This window comes from Letharia lupina (genome assembly GCF_014066315.1).
Source record: "Letharia lupina isolate WasteWater1 chromosome Unknown contig_9, whole genome shotgun sequence".
Taxonomy (NCBI): domain Eukaryota; kingdom Fungi; phylum Ascomycota; class Lecanoromycetes; order Lecanorales; family Parmeliaceae; genus Letharia; species Letharia lupina.
This window is the reverse complement of record NW_023502978.1, coordinates 728,051-750,976: the sequence shown is the minus strand read 5'-3', so window position 1 is coordinate 750,976 and position 22,926 is coordinate 728,051. Positions and strand designations below refer to the sequence as shown.

At 49.2% G+C, this 22,926-nt stretch overlaps 9 protein-coding genes across 9 annotated transcripts; 4 read left to right on the top strand and 5 right to left on the bottom strand.

The window, feature by feature from the left end:
• Positions 1-11: 11 nt before the first annotated feature.
• On the top strand, positions 12-586 carry HO133_010682 (uncharacterized protein; the record flags this gene model as incomplete). Its single annotated transcript, XM_037301534.1, has 3 exons — positions 12-50; positions 104-142; positions 200-586. 3 exons carry the CDS (start codon positions 12-14, stop codon positions 584-586), a joined length of 465 nt encoding a protein of 154 aa, XP_037153168.1.
• Positions 587-676: 90 nt separating this feature from the next.
• HO133_010681 (uncharacterized protein) lies at positions 677-3,415 on the bottom strand (the record flags this gene model as incomplete). The annotated part of the gene is made up of 6 exons (XM_037301533.1): positions 677-751; positions 899-1,623; positions 1,678-1,696; positions 1,836-1,867; positions 2,441-2,635; positions 2,701-3,415. 6 exons carry the CDS (start codon positions 3,413-3,415, stop codon positions 677-679), a joined length of 1,761 nt encoding a protein of 586 aa, XP_037153167.1.
• Positions 3,416-4,827: 1,412 nt separating this feature from the next.
• Positions 4,828-6,747, top strand: HO133_010680 (uncharacterized protein; the record flags this gene model as incomplete). Its single annotated transcript, XM_037301532.1, has 1 exon — positions 4,828-6,747. The coding sequence occupies one exon, from the start codon at positions 4,828-4,830 to the stop codon at positions 6,745-6,747; it is 1,920 nt and encodes a 639-aa protein (XP_037153166.1).
• Positions 6,748-7,209: 462 nt separating this feature from the next.
• HO133_010679 (uncharacterized protein) lies at positions 7,210-8,311 on the bottom strand (the record flags this gene model as incomplete). Its single annotated transcript, XM_037301531.1, has 4 exons — positions 7,210-7,309; positions 7,357-7,601; positions 7,699-7,709; positions 7,819-8,311. 4 exons carry the CDS (start codon positions 8,309-8,311, stop codon positions 7,210-7,212), a joined length of 849 nt encoding a protein of 282 aa, XP_037153165.1.
• Positions 8,312-9,341: 1,030 nt separating this feature from the next.
• HO133_010678 (uncharacterized protein) lies at positions 9,342-11,025 on the top strand (the record flags this gene model as incomplete). Its single annotated transcript, XM_037301530.1, has 4 exons — positions 9,342-10,479; positions 10,535-10,566; positions 10,727-10,758; positions 10,932-11,025. The coding sequence occupies 4 exons, from the start codon at positions 9,342-9,344 to the stop codon at positions 11,023-11,025; spliced, it is 1,296 nt and encodes a 431-aa protein (XP_037153164.1).
• Positions 11,026-11,689: 664 nt separating this feature from the next.
• Positions 11,690-15,364, bottom strand: HO133_010677 (uncharacterized protein; the record flags this gene model as incomplete). The annotated part of the gene is made up of 1 exon (XM_037301529.1): positions 11,690-15,364. One exon carries the CDS (start codon positions 15,362-15,364, stop codon positions 11,690-11,692), a length of 3,675 nt encoding a protein of 1,224 aa, XP_037153163.1.
• A 559-nt stretch (positions 15,365-15,923) lies between these two features.
• HO133_010676 (uncharacterized protein) lies at positions 15,924-17,022 on the top strand (the record flags this gene model as incomplete). Its single annotated transcript, XM_037301528.1, has 3 exons — positions 15,924-15,945; positions 16,010-16,527; positions 16,585-17,022. The coding sequence occupies 3 exons, from the start codon at positions 15,924-15,926 to the stop codon at positions 17,020-17,022; spliced, it is 978 nt and encodes a 325-aa protein (XP_037153162.1).
• Positions 17,023-17,369: 347 nt separating this feature from the next.
• Positions 17,370-20,151, bottom strand: HO133_010675 (uncharacterized protein; the record flags this gene model as incomplete). Its single annotated transcript, XM_037301527.1, has 9 exons — positions 17,370-18,165; positions 18,217-18,389; positions 18,442-18,645; positions 18,695-18,989; positions 19,041-19,414; positions 19,464-19,610; positions 19,664-19,774; positions 19,833-19,970; positions 20,029-20,151. 9 exons carry the CDS (start codon positions 20,149-20,151, stop codon positions 17,370-17,372), a joined length of 2,361 nt encoding a protein of 786 aa, XP_037153161.1.
• A 1,046-nt stretch (positions 20,152-21,197) lies between these two features.
• HO133_010674 (uncharacterized protein) lies at positions 21,198-22,769 on the bottom strand (the record flags this gene model as incomplete). Its single annotated transcript, XM_037301526.1, has 3 exons — positions 21,198-21,291; positions 21,349-22,614; positions 22,666-22,769. 3 exons carry the CDS (start codon positions 22,767-22,769, stop codon positions 21,198-21,200), a joined length of 1,464 nt encoding a protein of 487 aa, XP_037153160.1.
• Positions 22,770-22,926: the final 157 nt, after the last annotated feature.

The following is a 22,926-nucleotide window of genomic DNA, read 5'->3' as shown; positions in this document are numbered from 1 at the left end:
TCCTCCACAACATGGCTTCACTACCTAGCTCCCAGGCTCAATCAACAGCTGTAAGGTTCTCTCATATCGCTGTCTGAGACCTTACCCGCTGAACTCGTCACAGCCCATACCAATCCCACGTCTTACAGACATTGCAAACGATGTATGTCTTCGCTAACAAGAAATTCGTTTGGGTAGTTACCAACATACAGATCTTTAGGCCTGCGACTCCGCATTTGAATCGGTCACTAGCTATGAACATGCCAGTACCTCTTCGTGGAATACTGCCATCATAAATACAACCCTCCAAAACCTCATCTCCGAGTCCTCACACTCTGGCCAGCAACCTCTATACAAGTTTGCAGTCACAAGTACCATCATTCAGCACACCACACCACACTCAAGTCCTGTCAAAGACGTACCTTCGAATGCCGGTTCACAAGATGCGGTAGGTGCAGAGAGTGCGGTGGGGCGAAGAGGTATGCATTCGGCATCTGGGGCATACTGGGATAATAAGAAAGATGGGATGTGGAACTTCAAGTATGAAAAGGCGGAATCGAAGGGGTTTGATGTTGTGCTTAGTATTCTTTGGATCTCAATCGTCTAGGCACAGGGACCGCCCGGAGTATCTACGTGCATTGTCGGAACACTGACACGAACTCTAGCTTCGTTCTGTTCGTCTTCTGATATCAAACATCTAATAGCTGAATTTGAATCCACCGTTGGCAGAAACCACGGACCCTGTGCACCAGCCACTGTCCTCTGAGCAGAGCTGGATTATATTTTCAGAGTCAGCGTTGCCTATTTGAGAGGGTATCTTGAACCTTGGAATATGTCTACAGAGTCGACACTCTCAAAACATGTCTCAAGGCTCAAGATCTGGTCCAGAAGAGGAAATATGAACTCCGAAAATACGTACCATACCCACCACACCGGCAATCTCGTGATCATATGCAGGCCTTCCGCCTGCCAACTCGGCATCTTTGACAAATCTCTCGTCATCTACTCCTTCCCTTACTCTCTGCAATGGAGCATTTTGCATGAATGGCTTCATCTGCTGTTGGAACTCCGGACCCGTCAATTCATACATATCTGTGGCCACAGGCCCAGGGTTTACGGCATTGACTGTTGCTCGCTCTGCCAGCTCTCTGCTCCACGTTCGAGTCATGGCTTCCAATGCTGCTTTAGTGCCGCCGTACACCGTCTGCCCGTGAAAACCTAGGCTTGACGATACTGACGAAAGGTTCACGATCCGGCCGGAGCGATCTTTGGGCAGAAAAGGGAGTGCGGCTTGAAGCAGAAGGATAGGGCCGAGGACATTGACGGTGTACTGTTGGGTGAAGGTTTCGGAGGTGATCTCTTCTAAGGGCATGTTCTTTGAGACGCCCGCGTTGTTAATAATGATATCTATTTGGAATTTGCCAGATCTTGGGTGGGCGAAGTGATTTTTGGCCGTCGTGACTAGGTGGGCTGGACCTTGTGGGTTACCTATGTCCGCCTGGACCGCAATGGCGTTGATGCCATGGGAGCTCTCCAATGAAGAAGCAAGTTGGGCACTGGGCTCGCTCGAGGAATCGGAAGTATAGCCTAGGACTAGAGAAGCGCCTTTCGAGGCAAGATTACGGGCAATGGCAGCGCCAATTCCTTCAGGTTGCGCTTCAGCTCTTACTCGGGGACTGTAGTAACCTTGAGACAAACCTCGAGACCCTCCTGTGACCTACACATGTCGGAGTTAATATGACGTCTTTGAAGTAGGCAACTCAGGTCACAAAACAAGCTTGGGGAACATGACTCATGCCTTGGGACTCAATCATGGTATGGATCGGGGATGACTTGTTTCCAAAGAATGTACTCACAATTGCTAATTTTCCTTCCAATGATCTCGGTGCTGTGCCCGGCCTTAGATTTGTAGAAGACGCTCGTTGATACACCGGACGAGACATGATAGGGATATCCAACCTGTACTAGAGCTACTGAATAACTGGTAGAATACTTGCGAGGTTTTCTCCTACTCCCTTCTGAACCAGATACTCAATAGATCAACACAGTTGAGCAAACTATTCAATAGAGAAGAACACGCACGTGCTGTTTGCTAGAGTACGATCTCGGAAGTACAATCTCGGCAGTCGGAATATTCCCGCCCGAAACAGGGCCCGTTTGCGGAGAAGGAAGAAACAGCTGAGTCGGGACCTCCTCGTCAATGTGCTCTGACTGCATTGAAGTGGACCATTCCTTGACTATAACGATGCGGGATCTGATGCCCAGGAAGTGTGAATGGGCTTGCGTGTCTGCCCATTCGGGAAGATTAGGTCTTGCTGCTATCTACATATGCTGTCGTGGCGATGAATCTGCCGTCACAGTTGAACTTCATCGTTCACCAGTCTAACCTCTTCCCCAGGTTTAAACGCGGGTAGACCGACATAGGGGCACCCATCACACCTGAATGCATCTCCCAACGCACAGTTACCACAACTTCCTACTTTGCCTTGCACCGTAAAATCTACCTCTGCCAATTCGTTCGTTTTCAGTTTTGCGAGGGCTTGATCGGCATTAGAGCGTTTGGCGTGTTCCTCAGCTTCGAGGCGTTGCGCAAGGCCACATGTGCAGTCTTTACAAGCACGCCGACGTTTGCCAGCTTTGGGCCGACATTCGGGTGCTTTGTGGAGCAATTTTGTTAGCAGGAAAAAATCAGAAGTGGATAGACGGTTATTGGAGACTTACGTTGGACAACAGGTCTCTTCAAGTCTTCCTCATCAAGTAGAGTGTCCTCGTCAATTAGATCGTCCTCGTCATCAACTTCCGGCGCCCCGAAATCATCACTGAAATTAACGTATCCTACGCCTGCTGGCTGCATTGACGCTGGAGGCCCATTTCTTCGCTTTGCGTTAAGGTTCAAAGAGACAGCGCCTGTCCCTGCTGCGCTCGTCGTAGCCGTTCCACCGTTGCTCTTATTCTTGCCGAGACGCAGTGGCACCGATTGTGTAGCTGTATCATCTGGCTTCACCATACCATCCCCTTCCACCAACAGGCCGGCGAAAATAGCCTCCCTCCGTTCTTCTGTATCGTCTGTGGCAAACTTTCCGTCCTGGCTCTTTAACCTCCCACCGGGCTTCAAAGATCGGACGATGCGCGATAAGACATCGCGGTTGAGCAGCTTGTTCGATTCTGTTCGTGTGTCGTCTGCGCCTGAGAGAACTAGAATGATATCGTATGTAGCTTCTGGAAGGGAAACGAGGGATAAAGATAGGCGATCGAGCATTTGGATGTCGGTGGCGTTCCGATCATGTGCCGCGAGAACATTGTTCAATTTCTCTGGGTGGGATGATAGGGATGGAGGGGAAAGCAGGAGGCTTCGCGGTGGTGAAGAGCGACCTGTTGTCTTTGTCTGGACCAGGGCGAAGTCTGAAGTATTATCAATAGTTACAGCCGGTGCCATTGCGTTTGCTGTATTTTGCTGGCTTGAAGGAATGCTGATTATGTCTTCAATGATGAGTGACTGTGTTGGGTAGACACAGATTCCTTTACAAATCCCCAGTAGTATGGCAAACGACCTTACAAAAGCTGCAGTAGCAGTGAGAGATACCCTTGATCTCCACAACAAAATTCCTGATCACAGGAACAACCGCGTAAAAATACTTTACTTAGGGCTTGACGAGATCTACATAATCCGTACCAAAGGGACTACTTAAAATACTCTACTCTTCATATGGTGTTTGGTGTCAAACTGGTGGGGCACGGTAATTTTTCCCGCATCCAATGGTTTCGTAAGGCTAGGAGTACTCGTTTCCACCCCCATTTGCACGCTCTTAAATCCGATAAATCCGACATAGATAGCTACCACTACCATGGCTACCACTACCACTCATTCAAATGGCCTATCACTATAGTCTACCATGATGGCCAATGCTACGATACCATAGTCGCCATCTGTAGGCCTGGCATAGTAGGTATCACCTCGGACCAGCTATTTTTGAAGACACGAAGAGAGGTAGAAGTCCTGTCAAGAAAAAGGCTACTGTACCTCCCACACCAGGCCCACTGATGTCACTAAATCTCGCTCCACCACAGCAATAACAGCGAGATAGATAAGGAGCTGCTCCGTCACAGTGGCGGGCTCCACAGGCTTCACCGGAGGCTTTATTAGAGGCTTTACCGCAGCAAGGTGGAAAAGGTGGAAGAGGTGAAAGAGGTGGAAGAGGTGGAAAAGGTGGAAGAGGTGAAAGAGGTGGAAGAGGTGAAAAAGGTGAAAGCGGTGAAAGAGGTGGAAGAGGTAAGAAGGTAGTAGAAGAGGAGGTAGTAGAAGAGGAGGTAGTACACCAGGTAGAAGAGGTAGAAGAGGTAGAGGAAGAGGTAGTGACGGTTTTTTCAAGACATGGTAGGCCGATAAGGCCCAAAAAACGGTGATTTAGGTTCTCCGATCTTAAGCCTGGATAGAAATAAAAGACCATCATTATTGTGCTAGTTTGCCATACAAATTTGATGAAAGGTAGGCATTTTGGTGTTGCGTCGGATTTATCGGTTTTAAGAGCGTGCAAATGGGGGTAACGTGCAAATGGGGGTGGAAACGAGTAGTCAGTTGCAAGCGAGATAAGGGGCACTAAAGCTTTATCTTAGCGTAATTTCTACCAGCCTCCTAACCGCGTTCACCACCATTTTTCCAAACCAATTCCATGACACACACAACTAATAAAGTACACACACTTTCACTTTCGACATAACTGCGCTGTTTCAATACAGATACTTCGCTTGTATTCTCTAAACTTCACTCATCTTGCAGCCACCTGATCTCAATTTGCATCCGCCAACGTTCAAACCTCACAGCGTCGCGTCGGGCAAACCTGTGCGCCAATGGAACGACCCGAAGCCAGCTACACATCGTCAATGCAGAAGCATGTTTTCGGTATGACTAGTGCTCGTGGTGGCCCTGGATTCGATAGAAAGGCATACGCACCTTTCCAAGCCATCATCGAAAAGGGCAAACAAGCCAAAGCGCAAGATGAACACGATCAGTACGAAGCAAGAAAGGCGAGGAGAGAGACAGAAATCAAGAGTGCCGCACGAATCAGGCATGCTGAGGCTGAAGCTAATCGCCGCCGTGCCGAAGAGAGCAGATTGTCCATCGACGATCACAAGGGAAAACTGCTCGATGAAATGACCAAAAACATCAAGGCAATTCTAGAAGACCATTACCGAGAAGAGATTCGTGAGAAGGTTTACGAAGACGAAGATACGATCGTATCCGCGTATGAGCATGACGTCAAAGACCAGACAAAGGCCAGACTCGTGGGGGAGCTTGAATCTGTGGTGAAGGCGAAGTTGGAAGCCGAGTTCGAGCCAGAAGTTAAGCAGCAATTGGCAGTAGAGCTTGTAACGTTGGTAAAGGCAGAGCTACGAGCGGAGTATGAGACAGAGGTCAAGCAGCAGTTAATCAAAGAGCTTGGACCGGAGGTGGAGGCAGAGTTGCGCGCGAAGTATGCGACAGAGGTCAAGCAGCAGTTGGCCGAAGAGCTCCAAGCGGGTGTGAAGGCAGAATTGCGTGCGAAGTACGAGGAGGAAATCAAGAATCAGCTCATGACGGACACTGAGTCTACAGCCGTCCACAAGCTGAACGACATACACCCAAACGATGTCGAAAACGAATCTCAGGGACAACGTAACGCCGTGCGCATTCCAGATGGGGAGTCATCCAGAGCAATTTCCAATCACAATGATAACAAGGAAGGCGATTATCCCGACCTGCGTCATCATCAGCATCTTGTTGGCCAGGATTGTGTCCAGAATGGTCAGCAAGAGGCTGTGTCTGTCCAAGGTTTAGAGAGTTCCGACACTGATGAAGATGTTGTCAATATGCCTCATGGTATGAAGCGATCTCTGAGTGGTGAAGACTACGAAGAAGAAGATCCATATGCACGTCACTCAAAGCGTTCTCGAAGCGCATCGTTCAATAGCGAGGAGCAGCAATCGCCAAGTGGCTATGAGGAGGGGTCCAGTCATCTCTATTCGAGCTATTCACGTATACAACGAGCCTACCAAGGCGTGCGTTGCAACGGCGAAGAATACCAAGATTTTCTGGAGTACAAGGGGGACGCTGGGTATGAGGACGCGCAGGGCATCAATGGATATAAGATGGACCGCGGAGCTTCGGGCTACAATAGCTCTGCTGAGGTTAAGGGAAGCCGCGAGAACATTTTGGACCGTGGAGGGGCGGATTACAACAGCGCTGAGGATGTGCAGGGAATGATTGGGAACTTCCTGGACCGTGGAGAGGCAGATTATGACAGCGCTGAGGATGTCCAAGGGACGAATGGGATCCTCTTGAACGGCGAAGAGGCAGATTACAACAGCGATGAGGATGCTCAGGGGATGAACGGGGACCTCCTGGACCGTGAAGGGGCAGATTATGACAGTGCTGAGGATGTTCAAGAAAGCAGTGGGTACAAGTTGGACGGTGAAGCTTCTGAATCCTATAGCTCTGAGGAGAACGAGGAGGACGAGGAGGAAGGGGAGTACGAGGAGGAATACGAGAGTGAGGAAGAAAAGCAGTATGCTACCGCTCCCCAGGCCGCACCCGATGCGAATGCTGGCGATGGAGTAATTACATTCTCCAATACTCAAGACACGGCCTTCGTTTTGAGCGACTCGGAGGATGATGAAGACAAGGCAGATGACGAGGACAAGACCTTGGTTGGCTACGAGGGCGCCACAACCCCGAACGATGCTAAGCACTATAACGTGCCTGCCGAGGAGTTACATTTCCCCGAGGCTTGAGATGCGTAGCGAGGAGCAATATGGCATATGCACGGAGTTTCGGAGGGTTGATTTCGGGCATCAGCGCGTTATACCCCCCACAATGCTTTTTCCAGGTCCGAGTCTTACCCGCAGTCAGCGAGCATTACGAGCGGAGATACCCGGTGAAGTACTATCTACCGATGGCAAGTCAGGTCTCGGACGCATTGAACAACACCAGGCTCTTCATGTGCGATATCATTTCGGTGGACTTACTCAATTGTATGTTACTCCTAGGATAGCAGGTAATTGAAACACTGCATCAGAATACTATGGCCGTCTAAAGCGATCTTAGTTCTCAAGGTCCTCCGTGACAATGTCGTAATATACTGGAGCGCGAAATACATGGAGACGCAGGAAATGAGATATTGGCTTTTCTACATATTTACAGCCTTCCGTGACTACCTTTTCCGCCCAAAGAGCCCCCTTTTTCTCTCCCGCGTCTCATGAGGCGGCACTTCTCCGCGCTCTCTCCACGCTTTTGCCCGCCCAGTCTTCTTTCCTAGCCTCACGTCGCGCCTGCTGGCACAACAGCAACACAAGCCTAGCTGAACCAACCATCCGACAATTGCACACGCGCTAGCCACCCACATGAATGCAAACATCTTGACCCCAATCTCTGGCACGATGTTAACCTCGCCTTCGGCGCTGTGGATGACCTTTTCGAATATGATGAACATGACGGTGGCAATGATGCTGGCGGCAGTCGTTGTGAGGGCGCTGAGGAAAGCGAAGATGGCGATGGGGAAAGTCGCCCAGCGCGTGTAAATACTCAGTGGGGTGAGGAAGATGGAAACGAAGCAGGTGGAAACACCAGTCAAGAAGAGTGCAAACATCTTTCGGGGTCAGCATTGCTTATTCGAGGTAGGAAATGGAGGTCTGGGGATCCATTTCAACACCAAATAGGAAGGGTCAGCTCCGAAATGTACGTACCCAGTGAGAAGCTGTTCGAACAAGAGAGAGAGCCGAAATGATATTTGCAGGCAGGGCAACTTAGTTTTGCCAGTTAGCATTTACAGGTACCACAAGGCGTGCGAATGATGAGTGGCATACTCGTGGCACCAGCGAGTAGCTGATTGAGAATGATTTCAACCGGATTGAACCAATACAGCGTTTGCGGCTTGCTACAATCCGTAATGCCACTCCCATATCCCTCGCAGTAATTCCATAGACCAACTTGATAGAAATCGTGGAGCCCCAATGTTCTTGCGATTGAATTGATGAGAGTAGCCTGGGGAACAGCTTGGGGAATGATATGGCTGAGGTCGAGCTTCAAAAAGTAGATGCTTCCCACGACTGCCCGATGAGCGTTTGTGTTGCCGACCTCGACGAGAATGAGGAAGACGAGGGCGATGAGGAAGAGGAGAGAGGTGAGGAGGGAGAAAATGAGACGAGTGCGGGTCGCTGCCCTGACGGTGGAGGGCGAAGGATGTAGAGCGTCATTGTTAGGAGAAAGGCCGGAGGAGGATGGAGAGATATGTGCTGTAGATTTCTCTTGTGGTACTTTGCGTGAGCGGTGGTTCGAGACGAAAGCTGGGAGGGCCATTGGTGGTGAGCAATGGGAAGGAGAGGAAAGACTTTGGGGGGGGAGGGGGGGGGAGGGCCCTGAGGGAGCGAGAGGATAGGAAAGAAGGGTAAAGAAAGGCAGATGGTTCAGTTTGCTCTGCTAGGCTGGTGTGATTCTATTGCTTGTTGCTTAAAGGATAAAAAAATAATATATACATATATTCATAATGTACGAGTGTTACCTAGACACGCTCGGCACCGGCATGGATAATGTAGTTGGAGAAAAGGTTGCATTATTATGGAAATGTGAAGTCGGAGCCGTTGGTGATACTTTATGCATGATTATTTTAAGCCCGCTCCGACGTCATCAACGCACAACTTTATTTCTTTTATGTAAACCACTTTCGTTGCAGCCGCCCAATCAACATGCAAAGAAACACCGAGTGACGAAGCTTCTCAACGCCACTGTAGACGCGTCTCCCTACTACATTACTGGCATCTCATCCTGGCTTACATGCAGTCATTTCTAAAAATTTGAAGAAAAATAAAAAGGGAGAAAAGGAAAAGAAAAAGGAAAAGAAAGAGAGAAAAAGGGTTTTGATATCGGGATTGACGTATGGAGAAAAGTGCTCAGTGCTTAATAATAATAACATACTTTCTCATAATTATTATTATCATTACCATTATCATTATCATTATTATTATCATTACTCTTCTTCTTCATCTTCTTCTTCTTCTTCATCTTTTCGGTGCTTCGGCGGATTTTTACCGCGGATTTGCATCAGAGGCACGAGTGTCTTGTCTCTCTATTTAATATCTAAGGCGAATACTTTATGACATCTGTCTCACCGCGTCTTGCTCCTCTTCTACCCTCCATTTCTAGTCCAGTATAGCCCTATTTAAAGTAATCTCAACCTCGCCTTCATTCACTAAGAGCTTGTCAAGCAGCCTGCCTCCCTACTAGTGCTTCACCTCTACTCCTTCTCTTCTCTTCTCTTCTCTTCTCTTCTCTTCTCTTCTCTTCTCTTCTCTATCCTTTATCACCTGTACCCCGTTCCTCGAAATTGATAATGTTATTGCTTCTCCCCTTCACCCTACTTCTTGCCATTGAGGTCAGCGCCCAAGTGGCATCGGATATCCAACTCTCAGGCTCCCTTACAACAGGCACCAGCATATCCAACTTGGGAGGAGATCTCCTTCCTACGGGCTCCGACGTTTCTTACATTTCATACACTACCACCTCCACCCTCAATGGCACCACTGCCATATTCCAAACTACCATGGCCGTCGCCAATGCCTCATCTTCGTCAACCTCTAAGCAATCAACCTCAACAAGCCTGACTCTCTTACAAGGCTCCATGCGGTCATCTTCAACATCCTCGAATGGCACAATGATGGGAAACTCGACGGCCAGCAGAACGTCAACCTCGGCTATCCCAACGAATACGCAAGCATGCAACAATTATCCCGAATTCTGCAGTCGAAAGTACAGCAATATCACCTATGTTGGGGCACACAACAGCCCCTTCGTCCTGCTTAACAATGCAGCCTCTAATCAACAGCTTGGAGTCATCGATCAGCTAGATGACGGCATCAGAATGTTCGAAACCGAGACACATTACAATGCTACCACCAGCACCGTCTCTTGCTGCCATACTTCTTGCAATCTTCTCGACGTTGGTACGGTCCAATCCTATCTCACAAACATAACCGGCTGGATTAAGACTCACCCCTACGATGTGGTCACAATACTTCTGAGCAATTCCGACTTCATCGGCGTCGGCAATTATAGTGCTCCAATTGTAAACTCCGGACTTTCCAACTACGCGTATGTGCCGCCTCAAATTCCAATGAACATATCATCCTGGCCTACCCTGTCAGACATGATTCTCATGGGGAAACGAGCCGTCATCTTTATGGATTACAACGCCAACCAGACTGAAGTCCCATACATTTTGGACGAATTCAGCCAGATGTGGGAGACACCTTTCAGTCCCACCAACCAGAGCTTCCCTTGCACCCAGCAAAGGCCGCCCAATTTGAGTCGTCAAGAGGCGGAAAACCGGATGTATATGGCGAACCACAACCTCAATACCGAGATTTCTCTCGCGGGGACGAGCCTTTTGGTACCAACTACGGCTCTGATCAATCAAACAAATGCACTTAACGGGACTGGAAGCCTCGGTCTCATGGCCAACAACTGCGCTGGTAAGCTAGAATGAAGACTGCAGTCGCGAAGCCGCGTTGCTAACCCTTGTCGTAGCGGCCTGGCCCAATTCCCCCAACTTTCTCCTGGTATGTATATTTCGGAGCAACTCATCCCCCCTATATTTTACGAATTCCGGGTTTGAAAGATTATCTTCAGAGAGCAGAGCACTCTTTTATTCCCCGAACCTGGGTCACGACTAGCCTTCTTGCCCTGAGAAAGCCATGCTGACTACGAAATCTGCGTCAGGTGGATTACTACAACCAAGGCTCTTCGCCCGGGTCAGTCTTCGAAGTCGCTGCTCAGCACAACAATGTCACCTACAGTCGCGCTTGCTGTGGGCTTGTACAGTCCGCGGCGTACCCTTTGCGACCTAGCAGCTTGTTGCTGATGACGATGGGTGTTTTGGGAGCTCTTGCATTGCTAACGTCATGACGGATACTCATTCGAACAGTTTGGCTTGCATTGCGAAAGGCGTTCTACTCGAATTTGCACGAGGCAATAATGGGGCATCGATTGGACCATTCTGCCTAGCTCATTTCATATAGACTTAGATTTGCAGGCAGAATGAACAAGTGACTGCTCAGCACGTATCATGTCCATCGAATTGGGAAATCCGAGTTCTCGTAACCGTTATCTAACCATTAGATAACCGGTAGAGCATGCTTTGATCTGCACGAGCCTTTGAAGAAGCTAGTAGCGATACGGTTGCATTGGAAGGGGTTCAGGGGCCGAGGCAGACTTGCGTTGACAAACAGGGTAGAAGGTGTTCGTCTGCGACGGTGCGCCAATACAGCTCTAAAATGTATGAATAAAAGGGACGACGAAACGCTTGAACGGATGTGTCCAGGTCTTTTATGGACCAAGAGAGGATCTCGTCTTCGATGTAGAGCACACTAAAGATACTCAGCGGCCGCTTGTAGAGGTTTGTTAGATCATCATATGTATTGCGGTAGCTAGTAGCTAGGTTGGGTATCTGCTAATGCTTCTCAGTATGTACAACGCTTCCATGATATGACACAGAACCTTCTTCACGGTGCTTGGCCACTCCTCGAACAGGTCTCGAAATGGTGTCCTCGCTTTCAGCACCTGAGGAAAAGGGCCACCAGCACTGTAAACAAATGCGGTTTTCAACACAACGGTGTTCAACACATATGTAAGTTACCACTTTCATGATGCTCAGCTCAACCGGGTCGTTCCATCCTCTGTCATCTATTCCTCCTCGCTCTCCTCAGAGAAATCATGAAATCCATCATCGCTGTTGGGTGGGGCGATTGGGTCAGAGGTCTGGCCACTGGACGCATCACCCTGCTCGAAACCTACCATTCTTCCAGCATCTACATCTGCTTCGAATTCTGCCTCGATTTCTGCCGCAAATGCAGCCTCCCTATCTTGCTCCGTGGCAGCAGCGTCGTCGTGCATGAAAATGTCAGCATCTGGTGAAATTGCATCTTCCCGGCCCTCCGCTTCACTCTCTCCGAAAAGCGAATCGTGGTCATCCGACGCCTCTTGCCTCACGCTTTCTTCGTGTAAGACTTGCTGGACGCCAGCGTCGTCTTGATACAATCGACCATCTAGCGTCTTTTGAGGCTCCCGTGAACCGGGTTCTTCCGACGGGTTTCGAGCTTGCTCCAGGCGTTTTTCTCCATTGGCTGTTCTTCTGCCTTGCTTTTGAGCGCGCATGGCATTGTTCGGCATATTCTCGTTCGGAAGCGATTGCTTTGCAGCTTCCTTCTCTCGCTTCTTCTTCTCCGCAGCGGTCTTTCTGTAAGCTTTCGCCCTCTCCTTTTTAGCTTCAGCGTCCAGGGCAACCTTTGTCTTCTCTGGGGCTTTCTTTTTGGTCTTTCGGCCAGTCGCGGTCTCCGGCAAGGGCGCCACACGACCCGCTTGCGGAGATTGTGCAAAAGAAACGGGTTCCTCCGTGCTGCTTTGTGAGGGTCGTCTGGAATTTGGCAGCCCAACTTGCTGTTCAGTCTTTGTTCCCTTTCTAAAGGGATTTTCTCCTTGGACCCAGAGACAAGATTTCTGGGTCATGCGAGCAAATGCTTCCTTTTGACTTTGCCTGGCTTCCAGGCTCTCGTCTTGTGAGTTTCGGTTCGGTGGTAGTTGGCTCTGGGACATTTGGTTCTGTGCGGTCGGATCTGACGGATATTGACTTGATACAACGTGCCCTATTGGGTATTGATCTGGTGGGTATTGGCCCGATGGAAGGTCGCAGGGTGGATTTCCACCCTGAACAGATGATTGACGTGTCTGGAGTACCGAAGACGAGGGTGACTGAGAATCGTCCGTGAGGTCGATGGTCACGCACTCAGTGGGTACATGTTCTGTGGGGCGCTGATCGTTCTGACCATTGGTCGTCACTGTTTGGACAGTGGCACCGAGTGGTTGATCTGAAGGTACCCATCTAGTGGATCCATCGTGCGGTGAGTTTTCGCTGTTGGGGTTCGCGGCAGCGAACCGTGGTTGCACCAAAGCCCGGCTCGAAGCGTTCGCTACACTTGCCTTTGGGTAAGCAGGAATTGACGCTGTCTGCGATGGATTTGCGCCATTGTGGTATGCGGCAGCGTTCCCTTGCTGGCACAAGGACCGGTTCAAGGCATTGATTACATTTGCCTCCGATGAGCAAGGAACAGATACTGGCTGAAAATGTTGGTGGGGTCCCGTATGTGCCTGTTCGAAAGCGTGTCTCGAGATGGGTAGCTGTGCTCCATTGGCAGAATACACTGGGGACGCCTTTTCGCTAGATTGATCGCCTTGGCTAGCAGCGCCAACAGCATTGGGCGAATGATTCCACCGAATTTTCTTAGCTATTGCGCTAGGGTTACCAGTGCCATTCTCCTTCCGTATAGTTGCAAGGAGTTGGTGATGTTCGTCCCAGATTCGCTTGTACTGGTGCTGTAGCGAAGAGCCTTGTCTTCGCATGGCCTCAATCTGCTGGTCCTTTTGTGCAACAGTGCGCTCGTAGCGCTGGATCTGTTGCATCAGATCAGCTTTTCCTTGTTGGAGGCTCTCAAAGCCTTTCTTCATGGCAGTATTTAAGGACTGCAAATTTGCGCTTTCTACTTTTAGCGTTTGCGCTTGTCGGACGAAATTGAACATGAGCGACTTAACCTCCTCATGGCTGTAGTTGGGTTTTATTTCCAACCGTCGGCGACTATCCTGTGGTCCAACGGCAGCCATTGCGGTTACGGATGGGCCGGTCATGTCTTGGTGGTTCGATGGCTGTGTCAAGGCTTGGCGAGGATGAAGGCTAGGTGTGAAGGCTACACTCTGCCTATCGAAGAGGCTGATGCCGTGTTGACCCTGGAAGTTCGAATTGAGTTGCCAATTGCGGGCGGAAGAGTCGTCTGCGTTGAAAGACGCGTCGACTTGACCATGAGGAGGGCCAACAAGGTTTTGGAGGAACGGTCCGTTCCCATAAGGCGGGAGCGAGCTTGGTCGTTCACGGGGTGGAGTGGGCAATGAGGTTGGCCCGAAACGGTCGGAGGAATTCATATTCATTGGTGCCCACGTTGACGAGAGGTTTGGCATTGAAGCAGAACGTCTTCGAGATAAGTGGCTCTTATGACCAAGTGCAGTGTCAAAGGTATTCTCTTGAGCACAAAGGTCTAACGGATGATTGGAAGCTATTGACAGGCTAAGATATTTGAGCAGTGAAGGTGAATAATGTGTGCTCGAGGAGGGTGTATTCGCATGAAGATTCGTAGATGTTGGTAGAGCATTAATCGAGTGTGGATGTTGATGATCTTCGCTAGGTGTGGATGGAGCTGATAGTAAAGAAGAGGCGGGTAGGTTAGCGCGGCGAGGAATTTTCGCCTTGGCCGGAAAATGATTGGTCCAAGACCTATTCACTTCCTTCCTGGGCTTCAACACTTGTGTTCGAATGTCTGCGGGGGTGTCAGAGAACAGGCTCGAATGCTTCCAATGTTGCGTGGAGATAGATTTCGAAGAGTTGGTAGGATGATGGTGCAATGTCAGCTCTCCTGGTTCAGAGTATCGGTGCTTCGCTGGAGATCTTGAGGCTGAATTGCCATGCAGAGCTATACCTTCCGATACTAAAATCGTGCTTTGATGAGAACGAGCAGGAGCACTGTCTGGGCTATGTTTGATTTGGGGCCGTGATTCTGGCTTGCTAGATCCTAAGCCTCCTCCGGGTCCGCCGAAGGGAACACCGATTGTTGCAACTGATGATTTTTCCTTTCCTGAGCGAACAGCATTGATTTCGGACAGATCTTGATGTTGATGCACGTAAAATCGGTTATAGTGGGTTTCAAATGCCGCTTCTTTTCCTTTGTTTACTTTTGAATCTCGCATTTGGTTACATGCACGGCTTCCAAGCTTCCTCCGTTTCACGGTACGAGGAGAAGAGTCATCATTTTGACAGCTGTTCGCATTCCTAACCTCACCGGTGCCCATTATCTGCTCATCGTATGGAGCTGCGGCGATGGAGTTACCATTGTGCTGCACCACGCCACTGCCATCCTTTGCAGAAAAGTCCTGAGAGAAGGGCCGTTCTCGGTTGATTCGAGCCGTCGCATTTGAGGGTTTTGCTGATTCTAGATCAGGATATTGAGAGCTGCTTGGGCTCTTGGCCTCGTTGGGAAAATCTGTTTCCCGGGCTGGATGCTTTAGTTGGATCCCAGTCTCAAAAGACTTCCATTGTTCCGACCTTCCAATACATTTTTTGGCTGGGTTTTTTGGACCGCTCTCAGCAGCAGTCCCTGATCCCTTCTCGTCCTTTCTCTGAATCTGTGATCCGGGGAGAAGTGTAAGCCCCAGATCGCAAATAGTGAACCTACCCGATGGTGTTTTCTCCAACGAAGCATAATTACCTTCTTTACTCTCTTGAGCCCCACTCATCTTCTTGAGCGATGAGGGAGTCATGTCTTCACCTCGCTCTTGTCAGGGAGCAGCAGGCTTGCGAGTGCCTCAATCAAGCTGCTCCAACTGTAGCATTTTGACCTTCGAACCCATGCTTGACTCAGAACCTGTGATTCTAGATGATTATACCAAAAGCGACAGATGTTTTGGAAGAATGTCCGACGGTGTGGAAGATGCAGAGCAAAGCAAGTCCGAAGTCGTGCCTCGCTTCGGGACTACCGCGACTGCGCGATAAGCGCGATTAGTGACACCAATTTAGAACTCGTTTCTCAACAGCTCCCTAGCGCTACAATCAAAGGTACTGTCAATCTTATGCCCTAAGTGACTAAAGTTAAAGGGTGGTAACCAAACATTTAGAAGGCGGCTTGAGTGTGAGATAGCTTGCGCACAAAATCCTTGGAATGGCCTTTTGATGCAGGCTTTCAAATAATTCAATAAGCGCTTGGTCTGTGACATCAAAGCTTTTCTGTATCGTTGATCCCAAGGCTTCGAGGCTGCGTGTGTCGATTCGACTAAAGAGAACACAATTGCGCATCTCAGCTTCACCCAGTAAACTTGGACCATGAGTGTAATCCTTTGCACAGGTAGGTTGCACAAGAGTTCTACAAATTTCATACCGCAAACTCTATGCATTAACGATTCTTCCAGCTGGTTACGACCACACGATACGTTTTTGGGAAGCCCTTTCTGGCATCTGCCATCGCACAATCCAGCATCCCGAATCGCAAGTCAACCGCCTTTGTATATCTCCCGATAAACGGTACCTTGCTGCTGCAGGCCATCAAAAAGTCAAGCTATTCGATATCCGCTCCTCAAATCCGAGTCCTGTCATGACCTTCGCCGGGCACACAGGGAACGTTACCGGAGTCACTTTTCATTGTGAGGGCAAATGGATGGTGACTTGTTCTGAAGATGGTTGGGTAAAGGTGTGGCAAACAAAAGATGGGAGTATTCAGCGAAGCTATGATCACGGAATCCCTGTTAATGATGTGGTGATCCACCCAAATCAAGGCGAGGTGATAGCTTGTGATCGAGGGGGCAATGTCAGGATTTGGGATCTGGGAGAAAACAAATGCACCCACCAGCTGGTTCCGGAGGAAGATGTCTCTGTGTCGAGTGTTACGGTAGCTAGTGATGGAACGTTGCTATGCGCAGGCAACAATTCGGTGCGTGCTCCGTCTGCTGCTATACTAATCCTAGCTAACTTACATTCTTCTTCCAAGGGCAACATTTACGTCTGGCGCATGCTCCAGAACCGTGACATCACCTCTTTGATACCGGTGACGTCTTTTCAGGCTCATAACGCTTACGTAACTCGAGTCCTCCTTTCTCCGGACGTTCGTCATCTGGCAACATGTAGCGCCGATCACAATGCGCGCATCTGGTCCGTTGACCCAGCAGCTCCACATATTGTCAAGGGCAACGAGAATCTCCCTACCGAGCGTAAACCAGGCGCTTTCCCATTAGAATCGAGTCTCGAGAGTCACCAGAGATGGGTGTGGGATTGCGCATTCAGTGCCGATAGTGCATATCTGGTGACGGCGAGCAGCGATCATTACGCCAGATTGTGGGAGTTGGGAACGCAGGCAGTCATTAGGCAGTACAATGGACATCATAGAGGCGCTGTTTGTGTGGCACTGAACGATTACTCGGAGAGATGAGCAAGAAGTAATCATTAACGACGAGCATCATGTGCGAAACCTCGATTTCAGCGATGGCGCTGGGGTTCAAAACGATACGCTTCAGTGATGGAACGTATACAAGTTTCTTTTCATGAGCTACAATAGGGGGGTCTAAGTCGATTACAACCGTCACAATTGGGTGCACAGCGCATTTTTGCAGGCCCGCGACCATCGTCGCGCTCTTCTAGATACACTTGGTCATCCACACTTCGGGTATCTCATGAATGCGTTCGTCCTCCAAAAGAAGGACAGTTCCGGCAACACCTTTATCCCAAGGCCGTGCTTATGCGCGCGAAGTGTCCACAAGGTATCCCAGACTACAACGACTAGTCCCATGCGTCGCCCCAATCATCATCCACTTCTTTCGGCTTCGTGCTGATGGCTTTGGTAGTCGCAGGTTTGGGCTTAGCAATGGTACTCGCCAGTTTCTTTGCGCCGACTCCCGCGCCCACGCTTCCAGTAGTAGTAGTTCTTGTGACAGCTTGCCTGCCATTGCTAACATTGCTGACATTGGCGGAAGGCTTGGTCAATCCCTTAGGCAATGGTGCTTTAGACTTAGCCTGAGCCTGCGCTTTCAACCATCCCTCAAAATCCGGCTCGCCACCATCGTCAAAGCTGATTGGGGGAGCTGGATTTGGCTTAGTTTCCGTTGGAGCGTCGAAGAAGGAATTTTCAGCCATTTCACCCCAAGCCTCGTCAACGTCCTCGTCATCCTCGATGGGATTTTTGAAACACTGCTCAGTGGGCGTTGGCACTCGAGCAGGGGTGGATGTGCCAGTGACAGACTGGCGATGGAGGATGGATGCTGATGCTGAAAGTGGAGGATGAGAGGAATCTGCCGCTGGGGGAACAGATGATGATCTGTCACTCTTTGCCTGCTGAGGTTTCACAGCTTTCGATTGCATGTCACCGCTAGCGGTGGCCAATTTGTTCGTAAAGGACGAAATTGCCCAACCAGCCCATCCTGGCGTGTCATTTTGAGGCGTGCCCATACGTGGGACAGCACCATTAGCTACCACAATGGCAGGTGGTGGCAAGACTGTGTCCGGAAGTGAGTATCCATACTTGCGTATACGCTGAAGGTAGACATCAAAGCATTTGTTTGCTTGATCACGAACAAGCCTGGTAAGTGTCAGTGACTAGAAGATTCTTGCTGCACTTGAGATATTCTACTTCTCTTTGTCCACCAACGACGGGCACAGAGCAGGCAGGATCTTAGTAGCACAATCATCATCAGTGAACAGGTCTAAGGTTGCGGCGAGTGCAAGCAGGGCTGCATTGCGTGCGTGTACGAAAGGGTCTCGCAGTGAGCGTGCAAAAGCTGCGACAAGAACCTTTTGTCTCGTCTGAAGCCGAGTCAGTGATTTGGGAGCCCGAAAGGAACTATGATGTGCGTACACTTGTACCCAGATGACGCGCTATTTTCCCAAGACATATGGTAGTATTAGTACGGATTCCAGGCTGCTCGTCATTCGAGGTTTTTGCAAGCTGCTTTAGTAAATCTCCGTTGATAGTTCGATCCGAGAGCTTGGTGATAATCGTCAGAACGGCCTTGACTGTCTGTTCACGAACCAGTGGTGCTACGTCTGTGAAACCCGTGACCTGTTCGATTTAGTGTGAATCATAATATGCTGGCGCACGGGAACATTACCATCTGTGGGAAGATCCTGTCGTTGACAACCTTCTGAGATAGGTGATCAATCATACCGGGAAGACAATCAAGCAAGCAAACTCGTATTGCTCGGTCCGGATTTGAAAACAGTCTGACAATAACGGGAGTAATCTTTGACTCCCACTCTTCGTCAGAGAGCTTTTTTCCTATTTTCATCACAGATGCGAAGACTTTAGGTCCTCCGCCTCCAAATTCTACGGATTTCAGAAGCTCAGGAAGTACTTTCACGCTGAAAAATTCCTCGGGAAAATCTTCCGCGACTTCGTCTAGCTCGCTGGAGGATAGTCAGCGCACAGCATAGTTATTGGTCTCTTCATATGCGAACCTCAGGAATTCTTCTCTTTCGCCCTCACTCTTCAAGCCAAGACTATCGATGCCTTCCGACAGCTTGATCAGTGGGGTCTCGAAGAACCCACCACTACGCCTCCCTTGATCCCGAAAGTGAGAAACGCTTAATCTTGCCTTAGGGTTGGCATTCAGCAGCCTCTTGTAACTTTGATGCATACTTGGCGGCACATTTTTTGTTTGGCCGACTTGATCAGCAGTGATAAAACTGCCATTGAAAACCTCAAACACCAGTATTCCGAAATTATATGAATCGATTGCGGAAAGCGGATGCCGTTTAATCGCGTCCCAACTTGCTTTGGCAATTTCAGGAGGAGCGTACCGTCCAGAGTTGGGGGTAAAGCTTCCATACCTCTTCGAAAGTCAGCCAAGTTATTCGAGAGGGTATTGCCTTAGGACTGACATAGATGAGAGCATCGTCGTCCTCTGGGGAGCTCAGCACCTCTAGCCCGCCCAGTCTCCATTCTCCACTTTGGCTGGTGAAGATCGAGGAGAGGCGAACATTTCCATGTATAGAAGAAGCCTCGTCGTTGATGAATGATAACGTATTCTGGGAAAACGTTTAATATGCTTCCCATTTTCCAGAACCCTCGAATACCATACTGCAATACTGAAGAGGCCCCATTTCGAAGTTTCTACACTCAGGCTTTTACGTCTTGCTGACCATTCTAAAGGAGTGACTCTCTCGGTAGCAACGTAGATGTATGTCTCTGTCTATCATATGTATCAGAATTTGCCCCAATGTCCCTTCTCCGCGGTATGATGGCTGTACCTCGACTGTATCGTAGACTTTTATCACTCCCGGATGCCTCAATGTTCGCATCTTTCGTACTGCATTCCGAGCGAGTGGTAAGCGGGATTTATCTGCGGTAACATCGAATGCGAAGATGCTGCAATCCGACCCATTTTCCTTGAAAGGCGCACACGAGTCAGAGATATTTGATACATAGTTTCTGGAGTACACACACTCGCTTCGTGCCGTTATGTAGAGCCCAGATTGACTGATCTACAGTCAACCTGTCACCAAACTTGTAAGGAAAAGGAGGGTCCTTGGAGATGGCAGAGGCTACGGCTGATTTGAGGAAATCCATAGCCCAGAACAACTTGCAGGATTCACTTGAACAGAGGCTACCTGCGTGAAGCCTGAGATAATATGAGACCTCAAAGGAGTGAATTAGAGGATTGGAGGGAGGTACCAAATAATTACAGCAATTACTAAACTGGTATTGCTAGCCTGCTAGCCCCGTGAATAAAATACGGGAAGTGGGTAACATATTCTAAACCCGACCTTAATTCAATTCGGAGGCCAATCACTCTTTCATCCACCTTTGAGATCCTATTGCTCTACAAAGAAACATCAGTAACACGAAGCAGCTGAATTGGCCGTGTTCAGGTTATCAGGGTTGCGAAGTGACAATCTGAATGGTAAGTGCTTTCATTCATGGCTGTAATTTACAATTTTTTCCAAGTTATTGAAATGCTGTACACGGTGTCAATGATGCAACAATGGTAAAAGGTCTGACCGCACAAGAGCTCTTTATAGTCTTCCGTCTAGCGGGCAGACCTAACACCAAATTGGGTATGCAAATTCTGGCAAGCCTCTGGCAGTCTTGTTGGTTGGCACATCAGCAAGGGGGACTGTTCAAAGTCAATGAGCAGAATACTCTGTATCCTTTGTGTACATTCAAAATGGACCACTCAATGGAACTTTGATTCTACTGTTCCTTGCCGAATCTTCGTCAATGGCAGTGGTGTACAGTAAGATAGAGCAGGCGAGACAATTGCAAACAAGACTGTCTGGGCGTGCTATGGATTTCGCTCTGTTGGTGGTCTCCTGAAAGATTGAAAGCCTGAAGAGCCTGCAGCTTGAAGACCAAAAAAGAACTGAAAAGACCTGAGACACCCAATCTATACCCTTTCTATTGTCATCGCATCCTGCCTGTTATATGTCTTCCTAAGGGTTGTTGTGCTAATGCAACAATAGGCAAACCCAAAGGATGACTATCCGAGGCCAAGGCGTTTTTGAGATTTCGAGCAGAGAGGTAGACTGTCAGAAGAGCGAAGGTCAGACCTATCAAACTCGGTTATAGTTGCCACGTCTTTGTAGCAAGTCAACAAATAACTGCAGCAAAGTGTTTCATTGATATGCATTGAGTTTATCAAGCTCTGTATCCTCAGCTCTGTAGTGATCTGCAATTATGCGATAGAGATAAGTAGGAGCATGTCCACCCCTAGGATATAGTGTCAGTGGTTTCAATCTTGCAGATGGTCGATGCGGATGTACTCACAGGTTCGTGATGTAGAGATCTACCAATTCCGGAGGGATATGATCGAACAGGGGGTTTTCAAACTCGACCTTGTTCACCATGTCTCCATCTCCATATCCGATCACTCCGGCTGGATCTCCGTTTTCCATCAACGAATCAATATCAAAAGGATAGACTGGGCTAAGCTTGTAAACCCCACTAAGCACGATAACAGGCGTCCGATGCATACTCGCAGCTTTGGCAACAACCTTTGCCCCTGCTGCTGCTACCAAACCCCCATTTGCGAGTACAATATGAGTGTCGAGAATCACTTTGTTGACGCGCGACATCAAGGCAAACACAGCTGAGTCGGGAATTAGGATTACTGTGATGCCGGCTGCAGTCAGCGATTTCTGGAATGACTCTGGTCTCAATTCGTCATCCGACTCCCCTTTAGCTTTGCCAATGACTGTGGCATGCGTAGATTCGTGGTGGTTGGGAAAGGTTTCGGCGTGGATCACAGTAAATTTTCGTTTAGCGGCTGCCTTGAGGAGAAATTTTTGAACGGTGATTGAGGATGTGTGAGTGAGAATGACCTCGTTAGAATGGATGTGCTCTAGACAGTAGCCAGCTATCTGGTCATCCGCTTGATTCAATTCCTCAAGTATTTCCTGTATTCCTTCAACGATTTCTGCCCTGAGATCTTTGGCAGCAGTAAGATTTGCAAGGGCCGTGTTCGAAAGTGGTGGATGGCTTTCAGCGGACTGCGAGCCAGGAGTAGCAGTGGGTAACGCTACATTCGATCTAGGGTGAGATAGCAAGCTGAACATAGACGTCACCACGGGACCAGTATTCGTACTTGCATATGAAGCATGCGCTGTTAGAACTGGAAGGCGTTGGAATGCTCCGTCTTCATGAGGTTCGAGCGAAGGTTGGTCACTAGCACCTCGCCGCAATGGACTTGACAAGAGAGCCCGCGAGACGGCCCCAGGTGCTTCAGGCAGTCTTGAACCATTCTCTCCCGCGGAATGAGGCCGACTGTCTGTGTCCGCATCGCTGTAGCCACTGGTCTCCCCGTCTCGATCCTCTTCTGCCTCTTCTCGGATGACACCCAGAACACGGCGTACTATGTTCCCAATGGCCAACTCCCTCGGCTGCGCAGCTAATAATCGTTCTCCGACTTGCTGCACCCGTTCAATGAGTCCCGAGACATCTGCGATCTTGAATGTCTCCACTACCCGGCGCAAGAGGTAAGCGGTAGCCATTGCACAGGGTTTTGAATCGCGAATTTGACGTCTTTTTAGAAGGCTGTTTTGGTCAGCATCAAGTTATGGTATTGCCACAACTTCGAGTTCTTACGAAATCAGGTTCTCTATAGAGGACTCGATTGGAGTACCTCTGTTCCTAACGGATCTGGAGAAGGTTGTGAGAGCCGGGGTCAGAACGCCTGCTGAAGAAGGCATGATGATAGCGGTGTCGCCAAGTTTGCAAAGAATTTGGGTCAGTATTCTAGAGACAAAGAGCAGTTGATAAGAAGCCGCTGCATATGTATTGGCCTAATTGGCTGTGGTTGGGCGTTGATTGGGTGCCAGAACGGCGGTTGTAAGCTGGTAGACGTTC